General features: G+C 37.0%; 2 protein-coding genes across 4 annotated transcripts in view; one reads left to right on the forward strand and one right to left on the reverse strand.

Annotated features, from left to right (window-relative positions):
* LOC141905320 (myosin-IIIb-like) overlaps window positions 1-16,316 on the forward strand; it is a 38,578-nt gene extending 22,262 nt beyond the window's left edge. The window contains exons 23-27 of one of the 3 annotated variants that reach the window (XR_012619256.1): window positions 563-818; window positions 4,522-4,581; window positions 4,687-4,767; window positions 10,510-11,497; window positions 15,614-16,316. Coding sequence is in view for 2 of the 3 variants with exons in the window: in XM_074794158.1 (XP_074650259.1) it covers window positions 563-818; window positions 4,522-4,581; window positions 4,687-4,767; window positions 10,510-10,587 (475 nt within the window). In the remaining variant the exon portion in view is untranslated. Of the gene's footprint in view, window positions 1-296; window positions 408-562; window positions 819-4,521; window positions 4,582-4,686; window positions 4,768-10,509; window positions 14,029-15,613 lie in introns of those variants that run through there. The other 2 variants (XM_074794158.1, XM_074794159.1) reach the window with 2 other exon arrangements.
* A 157-nt stretch (window positions 16,317-16,473) lies between these two features.
* LOC141906280 (galactoside alpha-(1,2)-fucosyltransferase 2-like) lies at window positions 16,474-17,547 on the reverse strand. Its single transcript, XM_074795524.1, has one exon. The coding sequence runs from the start codon at window positions 17,545-17,547 to the stop codon at window positions 16,474-16,476; it is 1,074 nt and encodes a 357-aa protein (XP_074651625.1).
* Window positions 17,548-25,205: the final 7,658 nt, after the last annotated feature.

Consider the following 25,205-nt stretch of genomic DNA (forward strand, 5'->3'; position numbering starts at 1 on the left):
AACGGGTCCCAGCATGCTTCACTCATGTTGTAAAAATTCAATGTGACAGGTGTTCAAACCCTATTTTAGGGTTTCCTCGCTTTTCACAAATGATTTATTGTGGGTCCCGGAGTAGGGTTGCAGACAACACAGAAACTCACTTACTGATTCATATTTCTGACAGTAGACATAGATTATCACTAAAATTTTCCAAGGGTCATATACCCTACAAACTTTTCAATTACCCTAAAGCTCTATCTCTTACAGTTTTCACTCTATTGAGCTCCAAAGTTACTACTGATTTCCCTACTTTTTAGTTAACAATGATGGACACTCTGAGGGTTTTTCTCAAATTACACATGAGCACTGAAAGAGTTAAGAAAAAGTGGGTTGATTGGATACAAAATGGCTGTCCAGTGAATTCATCACTATGAATGAGATGTGATTTTCTTGAAGCTTGTGATGGGCTTGATACATACATGGAATACACCTATTGAAAATGAAGTTACTCACTCCTAAATAACTTGCAACTACGGCGGCGTTCCACTTTCTAGTACTATTATCATTATTCGTTATGTTGTAGGGATGCTGAAAGGTTACTCATCAATCAAACGACTGGTTGTTTCCTGATTCGTGTCAGCGAAAGTAGATTTGGATTCAGTTTATCATTTAGATCATCACAGCGGGTTTTACACTACATGATTGATCAAACACGCAGCAAAAAATACGTGATCGTCGGTGAACCGAAAGCCCATCGTTCATTGGCCGATTTAGTATCGTATCACCAGAAAGTTAAGATATCGAATTATGACGGATTACTTACTGAAGCTTGTGGTCAGGTATAACATGTATTAGCATCATCTTTTAAATCGCAATCACACCGAGACGATTTGGCCCGAATCAGGCCTTGTATAATTTTAGCATTGGTCAATTTATTGCGTATGAATTGCAACCGTTGCCGGAAATGTCCCACTTCGCTTTCTTTGAGCATTGTTTAGAACACGCTCTCTAATTAGGCACGGGCAAAAATTTGGCACGGGCCTGGTTCAATGTTCTTGGTTGGGCCAAACAGGCTAAGGCCCATTTCAAATGAGCAACTGTGTGAATGGTTGGTCCGGGCCTGATTTGGCACCGGGCAAAATAACTCCGGTGATCGGGGCTATAGAAACTAAGGAGTCGATGCGGATTTAGAGTGATTAAGGAGGGCCGGATGCATTCATTTAATCCAATGCCTTACAAGATCAAAAGCAATCATAAATTCCAGATTTTCTTAATCAGGATTCTACCTTGAATAACTATATGTCATAATCTAGGGGCCAGTTGCTCAAAAGTTGGTCAGTATTACCAGTGGATAGTTGATGTAGGGATAATTAAAAGTTCATCCGTTCCCATGGTATTTATCCGCTGGTTATCTTTAACCAACTTTTGAGCAACTGGCCCCTAGATTATGACATAGTTATTCAAGGTAGTGCAATGCAGGACATTTCGATTGATTTGAAACATTTTCAAATGTATCTACCATTGTCATAAACATAAACATGAAGTGGTTGATGCTGGGATGACATAATCAAAATATCAGATTTTTGGGAGAATTTCTGTTAAAAAGATACATTGTTTCCGATTTTCAGAGCCACTTTTTTGCCAGGCCATTTCATCAGAATTTTTTTTTAGTTTTTTTTTTTTGTTCAAAAAGGTATAGAATATACTGGGTAAATTATTTTTATTGCCCTCCAGGACTTTTTCCTTTTTAATAACAAAGGTTAGAATAAAACTGCATATACAGTTTTCTTTATTACATGTATTCAAGACAAAAAGAATTGATTTTTTATATTTTATGAGTATCTGTATTATCTTGTATTAATGAAAAGCAGTTTGGGATAATCATTCTGTAGCTGTTTTACTTAGTTTACTTTATGAAAGACACTGATTGAACAAAACTTAGCATTAAGATGGGACAATTGTAACTGTAGAACACCTTCATTTGTCAACCACTCGGCGCGGTTCGCCACCGCGCGGGATTTACGCGAAACAGCAGAAACAAACATGGCCACCTTATGAATTTTCGATGTTAGAAATTGTGCATGAATTTCAATTATTTCAGCTGTTAGGACTTCAAGGCACAATATAACTAGATGATGTGATATAGCTAAATTAATAAATGATAATGCCGCAGTGAAGCCAGTCACCAACTGTCCCGATTCAGTGTACAGCTGCCAAAAACGTATGAATTCACGTAGTTACGTAACTATTTGCAGTAAAGTGCAGACAAAACATGAAGCCTTAATGGCTGTTTACAAAAACATAATGATATACAACTTAAGTTAAAATAATGGCCATTTCTAAAAATATATGAGTAATTTGTAGTGTCTGCTGTACATTTGGTTTATGAACTATCATGAGGGGTGGTAGGTAGTCGTTCAATTCAAGTCTTCAGAGCGGAACGTTTTGTTTTGGAACAATAATGAGGGGTGGTAGGTAGTCGTTCAATTCAAGTCATGATTTATCACATGTTACATCCGTGTTGTTGAAAATCCCGCGAGAATGGGGCAACATTAAACTGGTTATAAATGCCACATTTCATACACATCTTTTTGTACATGTACATAACTTATCACAATCCACACGTGTGTACTACACTCGCTGTATCAGCGTTCGCAGCTCTCAACCTACAAACAAAACGGTGTCAAACAGCCTACCGCCACCGGAACCCACCAACCCAGGCACCTTTCCTAATCAATTTCTGACAGGTTTTCGCAACATGTTTATCAACATACCGGGGGACCCAGTGGTTAAGATGGATTTCTGAAAATATGAAAAATTTTGAAATATTGATATTTTGCCACGTATGTCATTTGATTCATAAATTTCAACTCATAAACTTTTGGAGGATTTAATTAAAGAAATAGTGGTAACGCCTTCAAATGATCGCACATGCGATCGGCCGTCCCGCTTGTGCTTGAAATGGAAAATTAGTATCTCGTACGATGATGAGTGATCGAAAATAAAACATGAAATCTTAATCATTCGATTCTTTCAAAGAAATTCATTGGAAATATGTGGTTTGGAAATAAACTGAATTTTTTATTACCTCATTTCACGTTGCCTCAGTCTCCCTGGACGTATTACACTAACTATGATCGTTGTGATCTGTGTGCTGGCCACAAATGCTCATAGATCACACTACACTACCCTTTAAACACCCAGCTACCCACAGCTTTGATATAACCATCCTATTATCTAGTGTGTTTCTCCCTTGATATCAGGAGTATTTATTATAAAGGTAGGGTGTAGCAGAACTGTGATATAAGCTATCTACACACTAATATGGGGGGACTCAGATGCATCAGCGTTATTCATCACAAAGGGAGTGAAGTTATAGGAATGGGTTCAATGATGCTATAACTTTGCCCTCACCCAAAATGTATATTCCTTTGTATGAATTCAATGGGGAGCTGCAACACCAAGTTATCCCGCCAGATGGCTTAATGAACACCTCAGTCTTTCATTGTCAAAATTAGTTCATTATCAATGAACTTCAATTGAATTTTTGCCCCCGAATCCATACATCACATGAACCACCAAATATACTTCAAATTCATTTTTCTACTCCATTGATATGTATTATCAATATTAGCATAGCTATGATAAAAGTGATCTCTTTTAAGTTCATTCGGTTTTCATTGAAATATAGACAAAATTCAACATAGAGGACTGAGTTACTACCTGGCAGATCCTTGCTTGCCACAGAAGGTTCCTCGAAATACCGATCTACCTACTTTCTTCATTTTTCCTTTTTTTGGCTTGATTGTTCCAAACATTTAATCATGAAAGAAACCAAGAAACCAGGTATCTTTTTTGAGCCTGATATGACAGTTTCAGTTGATCCATTATTAATTGAATCAGCAGTTAATTTGATATGAATTGGGCCTAGGACAGTGATTTTGTTGAGAATCCTATCATATTATAGGGTGACTACGATTCTGGAAAACACAGGGAACTTATTTCTCCCAGGGACAACAAGGGGAATTTGATAAAACTAGAACATGTTTATTTTTCCAGTGCGTTCATCCCACAAATTTGGTTTCATGGTCTCCTTTGCCTGTCATCAGGACTCAACAACAACTTTAAAAGTTTTGTTTCATATGGTTAATTCTAAAATTCCTATAAAAATATATCAGCTGAATAGTACAATAACCACACTCAAACGTGGTGAATGGATAATAAGATGAAAACCCACTATGTACAAATAAAAATAGTTCTAAAATCAAGAATTTATTTATTCCAAAAAATCTAAGATACACGACGTTTCGATCTCACCCTAGTGGGTTTTTATCTTATTAGCTGAATGTTGGAATATTTTCTGCGCTAGCTGGGTCCTTCAAGATAACAACTCTGGTCTTTCTTACTGCCGTTCATCAGAACACAGGGAAAGTTTTTCTTTTATCAGGAAAACACAGGGAATTTGAGAGTGGATAGATTGTAGTCACCCCATTATATCGCCTTACTACATAAAATCAGCCAACCATGATTTCCTTATTTTAGAATGATGGAGAGTGTGACTATGCGGAGCTCATAGAGAATGTATATGAAGACTATTTTTCTGTAAGTGAACTAAGGGATAGACTGCAATTAACTGAAAAAGGAGTGAAATAACAAAATATGCTAATTATGATATTGTATTTACAATTTCCCCTTGTATTCCACCAGAGTCTTCCCCCTCCGCTACCTGATAGAAATTATTCAATGGCTAGTAATTCTGAATGTAGTCGACCTTCATCGAATCAAACGGTAAGAATAGGAATTTCTACTCCTCATACAATATTTTATTCATGATTCTCTGCGCTTGAACGTGAAATATTAGTAGTTTGACATACGCCTATGTTTTATAACATTATAAATAACACATGATTCAATCAAAGGGCATTATGTTGCTTAGAGAATTTGACTTGCAACCACTTAAAAGAAACCTGTTTTGACCTACTCATGGGAAACCCACGCTCTAATTTTTTTGAAAAAGCGAAGGATGATTTGCCTGGCTTATTGTCAATGTTTATAGAATAGACTGTTTGAGCCAGTCTGAGGAAAAACGATCTTTCTCATTCAAACCTACTGGTGCAGGAGAACCAACCACATGTTTGAAGTTTTCTAGTTTAAGAGATATCGGCAAATGTATTTCAAGAATTTCAGTAAACAAGTTTTATGTATGACATGGATTTATGATAACGAGTTTCACTGAAAAAAGTTTTTCAACATATATTTGTTTTCCCCGCTCCATTAAATTCTGTCATTCGACCTGTATAATATCAGTTTTTTGTGTTTCAGAAAAAAAGTGCTATAGTAGTTTAATACCCAGTACATGATTAAAACGACATGAATTAAATCATGTATAGATTGTTGTTCTGTTCGCTAGGTGAAAATTACATTATAATAGCAATAAATTCAGAATTTTGAGATGGACCTGTTCATTAAACTATTAATACTAGCTTCGAAAAATGCGCTGGTGAAATTTCAAAGTTTTATAAAGCACAAATCATGTCCGTAGCCAGGGGGTTTCACATGAACCTTTAGAATATTTCCAAGTGCCTTTTCCAAAGATTCACCGGTATGGTACTTCAGAACCAGCAGATTTAAGAAAACGCAACGCTTCTAGTTGACAAGAAGTTGTTGGCTGTTTTGATAAAAAAAACGGTACGCAATATGCACTGATCAAGAATGACACTAGATGCTATCAAAAGTTACCACAAACTTTCCTTTTTTCCCGTATTTCATCTCATCCAGGGGCAAGTTGAATTTCACTATGGTCATAGATATACACAATACTGAACATACATTTTGTTTCTAATGGGTGGATTTATATCATATAATGGTTTTCTATATTTTATGATTCGGAAATTGAACATGGAGAACACAAATTGTCATGAGTGTTTAATGTATTATTTGTGTAGAAGATGCCAGTTGCGCTCCGCTTCATTGGAATTGCTATAGTCCTTGTGAATAAAATTAAAGTAGATGAAAATTTTTTTTAAAAATCGCCAAAGTGCTGATAGATTCATGATGTGGCTGTCTTTCTGCGTCAAATGGACTTATTTTGAAGAATATCTAAGGAATTCTACACTTTTACTTTTGATTATGAAAAAAGGGACAGAAATCCTTTCACATTTGCAAGAAACCAATGAAATTTCATGCTTTCGGTACGATTTCCAAGCGTTATTCAAAGACAATAGAGGATGATAGAGTTAAGCCGGACGTAGGTCGACCTTGCGACGCGACATGATCGTCACATTGCGTCACAAGTGGGGGCGTAAGTCGGTTGCGATTGTCAGTGACTGTGTGCGACTAGTTGCTCCCAGTCGCAAGAGCGCCTCGATCGGTTGCGACAGTCGCGTCGCGTCGCAGAAAGTAGAACATGTGCGACTCATTGCGACTGGCGTCGCTGGCAGTCGTAAGGTAGATCGTTGGTCGGTTGATCGTTGCGACGCGATCGTCGCAGGCGGTCGCAGTGAGTTGCGCCACAGTGAGTAACAAGACGTCGCAAAGCCGACCTACGCCCGGCTTTAAAGTGCTGATAGATTCTGTAAATATAAGATGTTTTTTACCAATCCCCGCTGAACTTGAGAAAATCAAGATAATTTTGATGATTTACATTTATTTAACTGCGAACTTGAGACTTACTTGAGAGTTGGCCCGAGGATAGCTGTATTATATATACTCAAAAAATATTTACTCAAAGACAGCAGATTCCGTTTTAGTATCATATCTTATGTGAATGAAAACTTCAGAACATTTCCAACAAGTTTCTTGCTGGTTGTGATGGTCTATCTTGAAAAATAAAAAAAGTTATACACTGTTGAACATTTTTAAGTCACGTTTTTTCTAAAAAAATAAAACAATCACTCCAATTTGAAAAATAACGGACCATTGTTGCTACCCTTCAAGGTCGGCAACAATAAAGAAGTTTCCAGTTTCTAGGCGCCATTTTGTGGCGGTCCCTCGAGGTCCCCATTGTTGCGATAATTTGCGCTCATTTTCAAAACATAAGTTTCGATTGAATATCACATAGTTCTGCAGTCCCTTGCTCGATTAACTTAATTTATACACCATTTTAAAGGAAATGAAATGCAGGTATTTGTTGGTAATTCTTGGATTTTTTGAACGCAACAATTGAGAACAGTAATGATATGAAACCAAGGACCGCATATCTTAACCGCGCGTAAATGAAATCGCGATATTCATTAATTTTGAAATATCTAAGTATATCTTGAAGCTTTATTTCCAATTTTCACAGAGGTTAAAGGGGGTTATTTGCAGTTTAGGCCTGCTTTAAAATTTTTTGAATATCTTTCCTGAGGACTGATCTGTACCCGCTTGAGTTCGAGATTACGCGCAAAAGGGGTCTCCCACTGCGCACCGCCATTTCACCGAACATTGAGATTTACGAAAATAAATTGCAAAAATAAGATTTTATACTGGTTTGATATCATTAATATTGCTTCTGATGGTTATATATTACCTTTATTTTCGTATGTTTAAAAATGGACTTTGAGTGCTTTGAGGAATTCGAGTTTTGTAGCGATATGAAATTGAAGGATTTCTTGTAAGAGTGGGGACGTTCTGCGTTGGTTGCATAGGTGGCCTAGTTGAGAACCTAATTTGCTTTTCAACAGAATGTTCCACTCATGGATGGACACTAGAACAAAATTTAAGTTTTTATATATTTTTGAATATGCGGCGCAGCTTTAAGTAGCCCAACTGGACGTTGAGCCCCTAAAACAGAATATCAAATGGGGGACAGGATCCCCTTTAAATATAATATTGATATTTTATATCAGTCAGGTTATCTGGTCGATGTTTTCCAGCAAAAAGGTTGAGATTCATTAAATTCATCGTATGATCCCAGGATGAGGGATTACCGGAGAGAGATATGTGTTGAAATATGTCCTAAGCGTTTAAATTGACTGGCACATTTCACCATGGACTCTAAAACGTTTTGGGCCCATGATTTCACCGAACGCAAAATCGGCGCTAGGCTGGACGGGCTGCATGGCGACAATTCCCCAACTGGGCCGTTCAAACTTCAAAGCGGGACAAACCGGATCCCGAAATCAGCTAAACTAATTGCCCCCGCCAAAATACAGTACAAACAAGATACGGATTATAATCTTAAAATATCCCCATGGAAAAAGTGAAGAAATCAAATTGCATTTAAATCTTTCTTTTCACAAATCTCAATGTTCAGTGAAATGGCGGTGCGCAGTGGGAGACCCCTTTTGCGCTTAATCTCAAACTCAAGCGGGTACAGATCAGTTGTCAGGAAAGATATTCAAAAAAATTCAACGCAGGCTTAAACTGCAAATAACCCTCAGCTGAAAGATGCCAAACTGGACTTTGACCCCCTAAAACAGAATATCAAATGGGGGACAGATATGAACCCCTTTAAATATTATATTGGAATTTCATATCAGTAAGGTTTTCTGGTCGATGTTTTCCAGCAAGAAGGTTGAGATTCAGTAAATTCATCGTATGATCCCAGAATGAGGGATTACCAGAGAGCGATATGTGTTGAATATGTCCTAAGCGTTTAAATTGACTGGCACATTTCACCATCCACTCTAAAACGTTTGATTTCACCAAACACAAAATTGGCGCTAGGCTGGACATATCTTAACCGCGCGTAAAAGAAATCGTAATATTTATTAATTTTAAAATACCTAAGTATCTCTTAAAGCTATATTTCCTTTTTTCACAGAGGTTAAAGAGGGTTATTTGTAGTTTAAGCTTGCGTTGAATTTTTTTGAATATCTTTCCTGACGACTGATCTGTACCCGCTTGAGTTTGAGATTACGTGCAAAAGGGGTCTCCCACTGCGCACCGCCATTTCACTGAACATTGAGATTTATGAAAAGAAATCGCAAAAATAAAATCTTATACTGGTTTGCAATTATTAATATTGCTTCTGATGGTTATATATTACCTTTATTTTTCGTATGCTGGAGAATGGACTTTGAGTGCTTCGATGAATTCGAGTTTTGTAGCATTGGGAAATCAAAGGATTTCTTGTAAGAGTGGGGACTTTCTGTGTTGGTTGCAAATGTGGCCTAGTTGAGAACCTAATTTGCGTTTCAACCGAATATACCACTCATGGTTGGACACTAGAAAAAAAATCTACGTTTTTATATATTTTTGAATATGCGGCGCAGCTGAAAGATGCCAAACTGAACTTTGACCCCCTAAAACAGAATATCAAATGGGGGACAGATATGAACCCCTTTAAATATTATATTGGAATTTTATATCAGTAAGGTTTTCTGGTTGATGTTTTCCAGCAAGAAGGTTGAGATTCAGTAAATTCATCGTATGATCCCAGATTGAGGGATTACCAGAGAGCGATATGTGTTGAATATGTCCTAAGCGTTTAAATTGACTGGCACATTTCACCATCCACTCTAAAACGTTTGATTTCACCAAACACAAAATTGGCGCTAGGCTGGACGGGCTGTATACGACAATTCCTCAACTGGGCCGTTCAAACTTCAATAGCGGGACAAACCGGATCACGAAACCAGCCTAACGAATTGTCCCCGCCAAAATACGGTACAAACAAGATATGGATTATCATCTCAAAATATCTCCATGGAAAATGTGAAGAAATCAAATTGCATTTAAAAATTTCTTGTCGCAAATCTCGATGTTCAGTGAAATTGCAATGCGCAGTGGGAGACCCCATTTGCGCGTAATCTCAAATCCAAGCGGGTACAGATCAGTTGCAGGAAAGATATTCAAAAGATTTTAACGCAGGCTTAAACTGCAAATAACCCTCTTTAACCTCTGTGAAAATAGGAAATATAGCTTCAAGAGATACTTAGATATTTCAAAATAAGTAGATATTGCGGTTTCTTTTATGCACGGTTAAGATATGCGGTCCTTGGTTTCACATCGTCACTGTTCCCAATTGTTGCGTTCCAAAATTCCAAGAATCGCCAGCAAATATCTGCATTTCATTTCCTTTAAAATGCTGTATAACCTAAGTTCACCGAGCAGGGGACTGCAGAACTATATGAAATTCAATCTAAACTTATGTTTTAAAAATGAGCGCAAATCATCGCAACAATGGGGACCTCGAGGGACCGCCACAAAATGGCGCCTAGAAACTGGAAACTTCTTTATTGCAAATACATATCCATACTCAACAGTGGTGGAACCCAGGATTTCCAAAGTAGGGGTGGTCTGCTGGTCATCCCAGAAGATCTGGAAAAATTAAGTGCAAAATTTCATGCATTCTGAGCATTTTTAGGCACTGCTTGATCATCTCATATATTCAAAATGTACCCAGTACTTTGAAACGTATCATTGAAAATAAATAATACAAAGGAAACATTCCAAGAGGGGTCTCCTAGCACCCAAACCACCTACTGGATCCGTGCCTGCTCGAAAGAGTGATGACTGAGGTGATGTTAGGACTTAACTGAGTTTGATTTCATTTCTTATATCAGACTAATGACTTCTTATGTTCCATCTATACTTTATTTTCAGAGTAATCAGCCGTCACAGATCGCGGGTCAGAAGAAGCGAATGTCCACAACAAGACATCAACTTCAGAAGAAGTTTTGAATTTTTAGCTGAAAAACTCATTAAGAAATCAGATAAGATTATTCAATACAGCATGTGAGAAATTCGTGTTGAAAGTTACCTCCAAAATGAAATTAAGTTCACCCTATGAGCTTAATGCTCCTTGTGTATTATATGTAATTTGTATTTACCAACAAGGTAATGTTTCATGGAATAGATATGTTTATTAGAAAAAATTCATGTTTACCCTGCAAGGGCTGGTACCGTTAGTGATTACTGATATTAAAACTTTGAGGTAACCACAAGGATTGTCATTATTGGAAATATTTATGTCAGTTCGCTTGTCAATACAGTATAGATATTCATTTTACATTTCTAGGCCAATTTTGTCTATAAAACCGGTAAAGTTGTTGTGAATATGTATGTATTGAAATATAATTTAAAAAGTAGCAAAATGAACTAAAATTTGAAGATAATAGCATATTGATATATAAAATAAATAGCTAATGGATCTAAAATTTGAGTGAGGCCTACTGTAGGTGGTATTTTTTTTCAGCTGGCACCATTTTATCGTAATTATTTTTGTAAATTGTTATTACAATTACTATAATGAGGTTAATTTGATTGCCCAATTATTGTAATCATAAAATATATATAGAATTTGCATGATTTGATTTGTAATTTGCTTATGAAGTTAATAATTATTCTGGAGCTTTTTTATTAGAATATTTCGGTTGAATCAGATCAGTAGACATAAATAATATTACAGCCAATATAGTTTTCTGTGTACATGTATTTGTGAAATGTTAATCAGTGATACATATTAGCTTGAATTTTTTTTTAAGAAAAGATGAAAAGTTGATAAGTATTCGCAGTGAATCTTTACTCATGTCAGTCATTAACTGGATGAAAATTCTATTGGCGACATCATCTACGATATTTTGTTGTCGAGGTATTTAGACCTTTGAATTTGTTATTTGATGAAATCAATATACTGCCAAGAATTCGTTTACCTTTAAAAGACTTATGTCATTTGCCAGGTGCAGATCTAGGGGGTTGGGTGCTAGAGGCAGGCCCGTGCCGAGTGGGGGTTCGGGGGTAGTGAAAGAACCCCGAAAATGTCTGAAGTGCCCTTCAAAATCAGTGTCAAAAATTAAGGTTAAGATTTTTGCGAAATTTTGATACTATTTTGATGTTTTTTTGGAAAATGAAAAACAACCCATTCTCAAATAATGTATTCGGGTATCTGGGCACTTCATATTTTAGATCTGTCCTTTTTCAATGGGAAAATGGCCTTTTCAACGGTAAAAAAGCCCGTTTTCTTGAAACAGTATGTATGACATATGTATGACAATCGGGCTAATTTTTCAAAATTTTCTGGGGAATGACCGTCAGGGCTACCTCACTTTGAAAATCCTGGATCCGTTCTTATCTGAATTTATTCTTGGCGAAATGCTGGTCCGTTGATTTATGTTATTCAATAGTTTTCAATTAGATGATATTTGGATTGAACCGTTCATGTACCGGGTGTTGTCGAGACCTGCTTCCCAGCAGGCTATTGCGTTCACTTTTCGTCCGTCCGTCCGTCCGTCCGTCCGTCCGTAGACGGAATCCAGTTATTTTGGGAAGTTTTGAAGACGCTTCAGGGTAATGTCTTGATATTTGGTTTACACATTTATCTACCCTAGACACATCTTCAGCCAAAAACTGGCCCTGTCAGATTCAAGATGGCCGACTGGCAGCCATTAATGTTCGCCAAAATCAGCACTTTTTACACACGTTTTCGAGGGAAATTTTGAAGACACATATCAATTACCTTGATCGCTTGTATATATTTGTATCCGCCAAGGGCCCATCGGCATGAAAAATTGGGTCAAACGGACTCGAGATGACTGTCCTGTGACCTTTTTTGGTTTTTGTATATGGCCACCAGGGGGCGTTGAACAATGCAATAACTTAGTATTTCTATATTATATTCGTATCTATGCATATTTCGTTACCACAACCAATTGGAAAGTTGTAGCTCATGACATGGTCTATGATTGTGGTGAGTTTTAAGGACATTAGTTATTCCATATGGTCACTAGGGGGCGTTGAATAGTCGAATAACTTAGTATTTCCATATCATATTGGTAACTAGGCATATTTTGTTACCACAATCGATTACAAAATTGTAGCTGCTGACATGTTCTATGATTGTGGTGAGTTTCAAGGTCATTGGATTTTTCAAGGTCATTGGATGGGGCGTTGAAAATTGAAATTGTTATATGATTGAGCATCTGAAACTACTTCCCAAGTGGGCATAGTGTCCCTGGACCCCTAGTTATATCACATATCTTAAATATAATATATTTAAGATATGTGACAATACCGCTAATAAGAAGCCAATAACTGTGTTATACAGCGTGCTCGGAAGTTTTTTTAAAGTTTTTTTTTTATTGTTTCGAGCCCACTAGGTCGTAGCGGGCTATTGCGTTAACTTTTCATTCATTCGTCCAGTTATTTTCGTAAATTTTGGTATTTGATTTATACTATTTCTACCTTAGGCTACAAAAACTGGGTGACCATATTCAAGATGGCCGACAAGCGGCCATTTGCCATGAAATGTATAAGTAGTTCACCAAGTGGGCATGGTGTCCCTGACCCCCTGGTTTATCATGCAATAGCTGTTTTCATTTCCTTGCGGGTGAAACATTTGCCTCAGGCTGGTATTGATATGAAATTCTGCTGTTTTTTTTATCTTAAAATAGGGATTGTCCCTGTTATTTATTTGGTTGGTAAATTTCGTTTGATTTTTCGATTGAGTGTCCCTTACAGACCCACCACACCTGCCGGGAGCGAAACAGGGGGTTTGATTTTGAAATCGGAAATTGAAGTACAAATATAGTCGTGTGATCGGCGGTCGAGTTTACAGAATTTAATCGAAGTACATAATTGGGAAATTCGGTTCCGGTTCATTCAAACAATCTTCCAACCAGTCTGAACCGGCAAACGAATGATTATGGTGAATTTCCTAGGCTGCCAAATTTAATACATCGAGATTTTGGAAATAGATTGAAGGTTGAAGATCATTTCGTCAATTTTTATATTTCTTTGGTCGTTTTCTACGTGTAAATAGTCCGATAGTTTATTGTAGTTTTTAGCGCCTGTGCTGATTGTTTTGTATGTTTCGTCGTGTGCAAATCAGCATCGACAGCTTCCTCTTTTTGTATTTACTTGAAGTTTGTGGTCTGTGAGAGGATTGAATACATACCGGTATATTTACGGTACGTTGGTTAAGGCTTGTCGAGGCGTATATATATTTTGGCCTTAGTTGTTGCTGTTTACTTGTTGGTAGCGGTAATGCGTGAATAGCCACTTGAAGATTTTATTGTACGTTTTTTTCTTTTGTATCGCTGTACATACATGTATGTTTTCTTTCTGCGAAATATAGTGAACTTGAACTTTAGTATGGCATTATCGTATGATCTAGGTTAATCTATGGTTGGGTTGAATAATCGAAAATAGTTTTTTTCATGGCGAGGTCAATATATATATATATATATATATATATATATATATATATATATATATATATATATATATATATATATATATATATATATATATATATAAAAGAAAGCGAGGACATAAGATTTTTCTGCGAGTTTTTCACAAAGAAATTCATTTCCTATTAGTAATTTTTTGCGGCAGCTGATTGCAATAGCTGTGATACGTGTCGACGCACCTGTGATCAAAGAACACGCATCTAACAGGCACAGCGGAAGCAAACATTGGTTGGGTAGGCCCGACCCTGATGATTGAAGGTAAAATGGCCCAGGTTCCACATGTGAAAGTGAAAAAATTATTTTGGGAAGTTTGGAAGACGCTTCAAGGTAATGTCTTGATATTTGGTTACACATGTATCTACCCTAGACACATCTTCAGCCCAAAAACTGGCCCTGTCAGATTCAAGATGACTGACTGGCAGCCATTGTTGTTCGCCAAAATCAGCACTTTTTACACATTTTTGAACTTTTTGAGGGAAATTTTGAAGACGCGTTGATCAATTACCTTGATCTTTCGGATATATGTGAATTCCCCCAGGGCCCATCAGCATAACAAAAATTGGGTCGATCGGACTCAAGATGGCCGTCCTCTGACCTTTTTAGTGCCCAAAAATGTTAATTTTGGCCCAAATTCTGAGTCCTGTAGCTTCCTACTGGTTTATCATTTCTCATTGCAATTTGTGATGGGTATTCTTTGGAAAAGGATGTTTTATACCTGAGACAGGTATTTTTCATCAGCCAATTATGACGCAATTGGCGGCCATCTTGGTGTCAGCAGTACTCATTCGTAAGTGGGAAAAAGTTTTTCCACATTATATTGATACCTAAGCGTATTTTGTTACCACAATTATTTAGAAAGGTGTAGCTCATAACGTGTTCTATGATTGTGGTGAGTTTCAAGGTCATTGGTTTTTGTATATGGCCACCAGGGGGCGTTGAATAATGCAATATCTTAGTATTTCTATATTATATTCCTATCAATGCATATTTTGTAACCACAATCAATTGCAAAGTTGTATGTCATGACATCATCTATGATTGTGGCAAGTTTTAAGGCCATTAGTTATTCTATATGGTCACCAGGGGGCGTTGAATAGTAGAATAACTTAGTATTTCCTTATTATATTGGTACCTAGGCATATTTTGTTACCATGATTAATTACAAAGTTATAGTTCGTGGCATGTTCTATGATTGTGGTGAGTTTCAAGGTCATTGGGTTTTGAATATGGTCACCAGGGGGCGTTGAATAGTAGAATAACTTAGTATTTCCATATTAAATTGGTAACGAGGCATATTTTGTTATCACAATCAATTACAAAATCGTAGCTGCTGACATGTTCTATGATTGTGGTGAGTTTCAAGGTCATTGGTTTTTGTAAATGGTCACCAGGGGGCGTTGAATGTTGAAATTGTTAGATTGTTGAGCATTTGAAACCACTTCCCAAGTGGGCATGGTGTCCCTGGACCCCTAGTTAACTATAAATTGTCTAACAAACTTCATTTTTAATTCCATACACAGTGTATGTTATACGTAAACGAAATCATTCAGCATCAGCGGTTTATGCTGCACGGAGCATGTCTATTTGAGTCATCGGGGAAAACCCACTACCACTTATATACCCATGATGAGTCATGCAGTTGCGTGTGATTATTACGTGTGTATAACGCTGAGATCATTTCATTTGACAGATTTTCGATAAGTTACTTGGTTCAACTATTAAAGTTTACTTTCTTAAATATTAATGCACCGACCCCCTGAACATGATGTGTTTCCGTCACTAGGGTAATTCCTATCAGTGCACATTTTCCACCAGCAACTAATAAGACGTCTCAGTACCTAGAAATTGTATAAAATTGCATTGAAATTTCATATTTTTAAACCCTTATTTTGTCTGCATGGATACTTAACTTGCCCTTTTCAATGTTCATGGATCCATGGATCCGTTCCTAGATATACCCTTCTAGCATATTTGAAATATTGAAATTGAAATTGAAGGACAGGTCATTTATAGTTTGTGAAGCTGCCGCGTCAAGCCCCATAGGGCTCTTGTTCACCGACTGTTCTGTGAATTTTTTTCTCAGCGTGAATTAAGATCTGAATTTAGAAAATGTTCGACTTTTCTGCGTGATTTTCCTCGCAGAAACGTATAATTTCCTGTAGTAGTAATGATAATGATCATAATGATAGTAGTGGTGATAATAGTATTTATTCGCCATGTATATATGCCGTATAAATAGTTTATCTATATATTCTTGTTTATTTAAAAATTATGAAAAATGATATATGGAATGATAGTTAACATGCTCTGCTGTCATCGGCGACACAAAAACGAGTTTCGTTTATTTCTATATGAAAACCTTAATGATATATTGCAGCGGTCAAGAGAGTCCGATCCAGGTCGCTGGAAAGTAATCTTCGTGTCCGACTTCTAGCGATAGATTTGAGCCAGGACGAGGCCAATTTTTGTAGTAAATCGTTGTACCATTAGCGAGCCACGACGCCCACCAGCCAAATGATCCTGTCGTCATAATCACGTGATTGCACATAGATAATATTGCCATATCAACTGCGGCGCTCTTGCCATAAGAGAATATCGTATTGTTGTAATATTTGATATTATCCTCGCACCAAACGATATCATCCGACACAACTATAAACAGAATATTCTTATACATTGACGTCATCTTTTGCATGGCACGTTCGATATATTGTTCATCGGCAACCACGTATCCGAATCCGATATTAAAAACAGACAGGTTGTCGCCTCTACGAACGTGTATTCCAACTAACTGTAACTTCTTTAACGAATTGCGCCTTCCAATGCGTTCCAAATAATTACTAACATTGTCATCGATGAAGTTTTTCGCTTTATGGCGCGTGCGTTTCCGGAAGGTAAATTGTCGGCGGATTTTATGCGAGTAGTTTTCGAAATACTTAAAAGACTGAAGAAATCCTTTGATATGATACGAATTGTAGCTAGGATTGAGATGAAATGAATTCATATTTTTGTCGTATCGTCCTGTATAATTTTCTCGCTCCCTGAATAATTCGTAAGTCGAGACACCCGATTGACTAGGAGCTGTGATTTCAAAAATCGACGACAGCTGGAATTTTGAGGGCACAACAGGTAACAACGAATACTTTTCAGCCGTTGCATATAAAGCGGCATACTGAAACATTAGATTTCCGAGTCTTCCAAGGAATGTAACAGTTAACGTCGGTTCATCAAAATTACTTTTGTCGGTCTTAGTGACTGCGTGAGACTTTTGAGTGGTTGAAAGTTTTCCTAACGGCTCCGCATCACAATTACTATGGATTAGTTCCTTAGTTATTTCCTGTTGGGGGGGAGCGTTGTCGGTGAGAAGAAGTCCTCGTAGCGACACTAAAACTAAACACACCGTGCATATAATTGGAATCGCAGCCACGATTCTTCGATTGAAACGTCGTGACATTTTGCATCTTCCGATCTGCAAATTGGTCCTACTGGTGTTGTAAAGACTGGTGCGGAAATACACGAATTTCCTTGTACCCGTATCGTTTGGTTCTGGAAACATCTCACAGCGAAAAAAAGTTATTCCAACTGCACGAAATATAACTGCTATCCCAATTCCTGCTTGTTTGAATAATAACTGTAAAATGCGGCAAACCACTACCGGGTATTCACTTTTCCGTTATACGTCGGACAAAACGTGAGAATCTGAATTCAAAAGTTATGAATTATGGAATGAGTAACAAATCTCAAAGCTTTACTAATGATGCACTAAATACTTGCGCAGACGAGACTAAATACTTGCAAATCATGCGCAGACGACTTGACTCGACTCGTGCAGTTGACCGAGTAGATCAGCACCGATCGAGTTGGTTGAAAAACTCGTTTCAGTTTCACTTCAGTTTAGTTCATTTGCTCAACAATAAATACAATAAAGAAGTTTCCAGTTTCTAGGCGCCATTTTGTGGCGGTCCCTCGAGGTCCCCGTTGTTGCGATAATTTGCGATCATTTTAAAAACATATGTTTAGATTGAGTGTCATATAGTTCTGCAGTCCCTTGCTTGATTAACTTGATTAATACACCATTTTAAAGGAAACTAAATGCAGGTTATTGCCGGTGATAATTGGATTTTTTGAACGCAACAATTGAGAGCAGTGACGATGTGAAACCAAGGACCGCATATTTTAACCGCGCGTCGAAAAAATTGATTCATATTATACAATTATACAAATACTAATAATTAATATAATAATAATAATTTCAAGCGAAGGCTGGTAAGCATTTGTTCAAAAATATAGATAACTTGATTAAAGTTTTTCTGTTTGAATTTAGTAGCAGCTGTAGGGTAACGTCAGTTGGGTGTCGCCATTTAGTAACTTGGGAGATTACTTCTTTGAACTTGAAAAAAGGGGCAAACCAAAAGAAAATGGAATTCATCTCCTACAGCTGCTAAATTACTCTGTCGACATATTCTGTCTTTCCGTTCAATCCGGTGCCATCTACCGGTCTCTATAGGTAACCCGCACCGGTGATTCTAACAACGGAACCGACACTTTTGGTCTAACCGTAAAAGAAAAAGTTCAGTGATGGAAAATAAGCTCAGCAGTGACAAATAGTCAAATTTCACCCCCTTCACGTGATTAATCGATGACCAAATATGTTCTACCGTGTACACTCAGCATTTGGCGTAAAACGAATTATCTCAGGATGCATTCTCTTCAAAAGGGTAGCCTATTAGGAAAAGATTTACCCGGTAAAATCCTAATTTGTCCTAAACTATGTTCCAACGTTTATTTTGTAAATCATTCAACTATCATCACTAACTGGTTAAGTTAGTTGAATTCACATAAAGATATTTCAGTAGGGACACTTCAATTTCACACCATTCAATGTCATAATGAAACACATTTCTTTGAAACTTGGTAGTTCTTAAGACTAGGTTTTGTTTCCGAAATTTACCAAATGTGCCAATTCTAATAATTCACTCATTCTCCTGATGAAACTTCTATACATTAGAAGCGAAAGCTCGTGCGTCGAAATAAATAGTTAACCTTTAAAGTACTACTCGTCTCTTCATTTAAATTCAAATAATATAAGTCTTTATTGATTCTTTTATGTTGGAATATGCATAACTTTTTCTGGGCAAATTTTTATATTCTGTCAAGTCATGGGCTCTAAAACGATTTAGACATTAAAACGTTTTAGAGTCCATGGTCAAGGTATTTTGGCTATAACGAATATGATTAACTCCCTGGGGAAACGATGTTGCTTTTGAAAGATCTCTCCCATTGTGATCCCACCATTTAATTACTCATTGTATAAACAACTCTCATAATTAAGCCTCGGACTCTTGAACGAATTCAGAGTCCATGCTTTAGTATAGGCTCTGATATAGAGCATATTGTCTTGATTTATAGAATAGAATATGTTTTATTGCTCGACAAAATACAATTGCTTAGAGCACAAAAACAAAATCAACATCTATAACAATTACAATAATTAATGCGGTTCACAATTAACAGGTAATTAACATACATAGACGCACATACACATACAGATACAAAATCAAAAACATAAAACAACATATACAAAAATGGTCTAGAGAAATTTAGAAGCAGTTTTGATAAATTTGGTGAGTTGATTAAGCTGCTTCCCTTTAGTTTTCATTAGTTGGGTAAATTTGTAAACGCTTGGTCTAGTTCTGAAAAATGGTTTTAAACAATGAGTGCGGATGTTTCGGAAAAAAGGGCATTTAATGTCGTGATGAAATTCGTCCTCAACATCTTCAGTGTCACAGAGACTACAAATTCTTTCCTCCCTGGGGGTTCGATTGTATCTTCCGGTTTCTATGGGTAATTTGTGGTTTGAGCAACGGAAGCGGCAGAAAATTATTCATAGGTCCGATGGTAATGTGGTGAGGTATTCTTCAAAGCCCCATTCACTTTTGAAATGTTTATAATATATAGCTGTGTAAGAGTTGTTTAGGGATTCGTGCCAAAGTTGCTGATCTGTAAAAACTAATCTGTTAAGCGTTGCTGTACGGTGGAAGCATAAATATTTAAATTTGAGGTATTCTGTGTATACCATATTTCGCCCAACCCATTGGTTTCTAGAACATTTCGTATAAAGACAAGCCATTTACTAGTGTTCCTGTCAGTTAAAAATTGACGGTACAGGCTTTTATACACATACGATGATAATCTGTTAGTATTCAACAGGTTTCTCCAGAAATTAAGCATTCTGCTCTTAAAGGTAATTGAAAGAGGGAATCGTCCTAGTTCACCATAAACAAAAAACTTGGTGTTGATCTTTTTAATTTTAACAGGTACTTGAAAAAGGTTAATTGGACTCTTTCTAGCCGGTTTAATAAAGAATAATAAGTGTAGAGACAAAATACTTATTCTAGGGGTACGAGTCAGTTGATTGAATTCGGTCATTTAAACTAGCCTACTTGCTAAATAAAGAGTGGCCACTGTTGAAAATGAATAATCAGAATCAGAACAATTAGTGAACTATTTTGACACAACTTATGTTACTGGAATATACCGAGAGCGACGAGCTCGTGATGTTGATATGCGCATAAACATTAGAAGGGTGCCACCTCGTTACCCGCCGGCAAAGTGGAATGTTAATACAGCAACATTAAACAACGACCCAAGAACGAATAACGTCTGTAAAGGATGGAATAACCGTTTCCGAAACCTAGTTGGACATAACCATCCATCGATATGGCGATCGATCCGATCCCTTCAACTCGAGGCCTCTGTAACATCAACGAGAATTGCCCAACATTATGTTGGGAATGAAACGCAACGCAGAGTAAGGAATGTGCACCGTCAACAACAGGAGCGCCTACGTAACCTATGCATCAGATACAGAGATGGTGATGTTGAAATTGAGGCATTTCTCCGTGGTGTTGGTCACAATATTCACCTCGGATAATCTGTGAAATTTAACAAGCTACGTGCATAAAAATGACATTATTATGTGACTTAGCATATACGACATGCAAGCTACATGCATCAAAAATGTGACTATCATAATTTTGAAATTCACTATAAAAACTATGGTTTAAAAGTAAAAATAAAATATGTAATGTACTTATGTATTCCTTAATAATGTTGTAAAAAAAGTTAATTTTTTCTACTCTAGTTTTATAGAAAAGTGGATATGGGGGAATTCTTACCAGGGGGGATTTTTACCTAGGGGGGATTTTTACCGGGGGGATTTTTACCTGGGGGGATTTTTACCTTGTGGGATTTTTACCGGGGGGATATTTACCGGGGGGATTTTTACCTAAATTCGTTTCTATTGAATCTATACATAAAGATAAACTTCCATTGTTACGGAAAAATATACCTAAGTATTTAAAACAATCCACCAGTTCTATTTTGTTACCGTCTATGTAAAACTCTGGGGGGTTGCGACGCATTCTTTTCTGAAAGATAATTACTTAAGTTTTTTCCAAATGGATTTCTAGTCTCCAAAGTTGGCAGTAGTCAAATAGCACGTCCATTTCATATTGTAAACTCTCCGGGCTTTCTGCTAGAAGCACAGCATCATCGGCATAAAATAAGGCAAAAAGATTAAACCAGAAATCTAAGTTTTCTTGGTCATGAAATAAATTAATGCCATCACATTGATTTTCCGATAGGTATGATTCCATATCATTCAAATAAATTGAGAAAAGGATTGGGGAAAGGTTTTCAACTTGCCGCAATCCTTAAAACTCTGACCTTTAAAATAATCAGACCGTATTCCATCTACACGAACACACGACTTGGCATTTTGATAGATATTAGTAATTACCCGAATGATCTTCCCTGTTACACCCATGCTTATGATTTTGTGCCATAACGCTTTTCTCCAGATCGAGTCGAAAGCTTTACAATATAGTCGATAAAGACACAATAGAGCCTTTTATTACTAGCCAGGAATATATCAATTATTGACTTTAATGAAAAAATATGATCAAGCACCGAGTGCCCCTTTCTGAAACCGGCTTAGTTCTTCAGCAAAAGATCGTTCATTTCTAAGTAGGCCGTAAGGCGGTCATTAATTAGGCTAGAAAATAACTTTCCTTGGCAGCTAAGGAGGGTAATCCCTCTATAGTTGTCAGGGTTTGTAACGTCACCTTTCTGTTTATAAATGGGGGTGATAGTGCCAATACTCCAAGCGTCGGGGTCCAGTTCCACAGTTCTGAGTTAAGATTTGACCCTGGGTTAAAAAATTGAAAATGAACTAAGTTTAACTCAGAGTTTACTCTAACTCACAACTGTGGAACTGGGTCCTGGTGATTGATCGCCTCTATATACGGATGGAACTTCTCCAAAATAAATCTAACAAACTAGGCGATCTCATGGGATCTAACGTCTGAACCGATGGCTGCCAAGTTCTGAGCAAAATAGAGCTAGACAAAAGAGAGCTTGACAAAAGAGAGCTAGACAAAAGAGAGAGCGAGAGTCGTGTGCCTCTGGGTTTTATACCCAGCAGAACCAGACGACCACGTCGACCATACAACCAGTGTACAGGACTTTGACCTATCAGATCATATTTCCTGAGCACTCGTCATACGGAACAGTATTGTCTATGAATTTGTCTATGAATATATATATATATATATATATATATATATATATATATATATATATATATATATATATATATATATATATATATATATATATATATATATATATATATATATATATATATATATATCTAATTAAATTTAGTTAACTATCACTGGTATATCCCCAGTATCTAGAATGTTGTTAAATAATAGGACCAATGTAGGCGATATGAAAGCATGAGATGCCTTAAGAATTTCATTTGTAATTTGGTCTATTGCTGGCGCTTTGTTGTTTTTCAACCTTTTTATTAATGACTTCGTCTTCTGTAAAGTGGCTATTAAGTAATTCGTCACCGTCTAGAGTATAATCACTAACGTTTAACAAAGCATCAGGCAAATTCTACCCGTCTACAGGATTTTGTTAAGATCAACATAGAAACTAAAGAGATCTTCCAATGAGGCACTACATGTGAATGGTTTATCTTTTTAAAAAAAGTTCCAATAGTTTTTTGGTTCTTGACGCTTCATTTGTCTGAGTATGATAAGATAAAAACCCACTATTTAAAAATTAAAAGAAATCTAAAATCGAGAATTTATTTATTGAAACAATTTGAAATATAAGAACACGACGTTGATCACACCTGACGATGATCTCTAGTGTGAGATCGAAACGTCGTGTTCTTATATTTTAAATTGTTTCAATAAATAAATTCTCGATTTTAGCCCTTTTAATTTTTAAATAGTGGGTTTTTATCTTATCATCTGTTCACAACGTTTGAGTGTGTGTGAGTATGTTGTTAGTATTTCGTACTTTCTTCTTTTTGTTAGTTCTGATGACTTTCTTATATTGTCTACAGGCCCTATTCATTTCTACCTTACTATGGCAGGTTCTCGCACTTTTATACCTACGTTTCATGGTACGGTAATTTCTCCTAGATTTTATAAACTCGGGGCTAAAGGATTTTTACTATTTCGTTTCAAATTGGTTTGGCTTTTTTTCTTTTTCACAACCATGACGGAGGCTGCAGTGCCGACAATGATGTCAGATAAAATATTACTTGCGTCGCTAGCACCAATTGTTGTATTTATGAGGCTCGTATTAAGTTCGTTTAACCGGAGACTATTGTTTTGTATAAGTTCGTTTTTAAAAATATCAACTTTTTCATTTTCCCAATTAATCTTTTCAATTTTTTGTGGGTTTAACAAGCTAGGCTGCTTAGGTATAGTTCCTATTAATTCACCCTTTTTGAACCGGCAACTAGTTGGCGCATGAACATCGGAAAAGAGTTTGTCAAAATCTTCTACTTTGAAGTCGAGAACAGTGCTAAAAATATTGGCTGATCCAATGAAATAATCAACTAGGTGCTTTGATTCCCCTTTAAAACAGGTACACCTTCCAATGTTGTTATCGCTACAGACTCGGCCATTTAAGATAAACAAATTGCATAGTTAACATAACTCGATCAATCTATACCCGTAGTTATATATTCCGAGATCCGTATTGCTTCTATTCCGGATTCCTAGTCTATCAAGCTCCACTAAAGCAGCGGTTTCATCATCAAAAATAGCACCCATGCCTAGTTCCTCAATTAAAGATTCGTCGTGGTTTATAAAATCAGGTAAGGTTTTAGTATACGCATTGAAGTCCCCAGTTATGAGAACTAAATTATCAGCATTTAAGACCTGTGACAATTCATTATTTAAGTCATCGAAAAGTTCGATTCCTCCATATCGGCTGGTTTCTGGTGGTAGGTATTTACCGGCAAATAATACGTTCTTATCGGTGCCCCATAAAACCTTGTCAAACTCCAACGACTTGTCACTTAAAGTTTTTGGCTCCTCGGGATCCTATGCAGTAAGTTCAAGTTATACTCGGGCACTTTCAATGGCTTCACTAACCGGTTCAGCAGGGCTTAATACGCGAGTCGTCTCAGCTTGCTGCGTGGTTGTAAGTCCTCGTCTGTTGGGGCAGTTGATTTTCGAGATGTATGTCCTTGTGTCTCGTTGACATTGGCGTTCGGCTTACGGGCAATGTGTTCATTTGTCTATGGTTCATGTTGTTTAGCTGCACCATCTTTTGGGATAATTCGTCAATTGGCCGCGATGCGATAGTTCTGTCCATTCGGAATATTTCGCAAATAGAATTTCGCATTTAATTCGACGATTCTCTCTGTGCGAACGCAATTTTGACAAGACCAGGTCTATTTCGTACGTGGGAGGTTAATTTTAGTGCCTCAGTTACTACTGGCACGTCTTCATGTTCCGCGTATAACGATTTTACGAGGTCTTTGGCAATTTCTAGAGTTTTTTCAGCATTTCTTTCGAAAACCTGGCTAGCGAACCGGTCTTTTGGTCACTGGAACGTTCCGCCCCACCAGCGCGCAGCTTATGGAGTACCGCCTGGTGAATTGTGTTCGCTCGCTCGATGTTTACTATACGTGGCTCTAGTTTGCCTATGTTTGAACCGAGATTGTCAATTTCCTCACTGATCATTTTAGCTTTTTGATCAATTTTTGTTTGCACTCATTTCAATAGTTCCCGTTTCAGC

The sequence above is a fragment of the Tubulanus polymorphus genome, chromosome 5 (genome assembly GCF_964204645.1).
Source record: "Tubulanus polymorphus chromosome 5, tnTubPoly1.2, whole genome shotgun sequence".
NCBI classification, from domain to species: Eukaryota; Metazoa; Nemertea; class Palaeonemertea; order Tubulaniformes; family Tubulanidae; genus Tubulanus; species Tubulanus polymorphus.

Excerpts from the sequence above, each read along its gene's own strand:
- LOC141906280 (XM_074795524.1), bottom strand. The coding sequence starts at position 17,547 with ATGTCACGACGTTTCAATCGAAGAATCGTGGCTGCGATTCCAATTATA.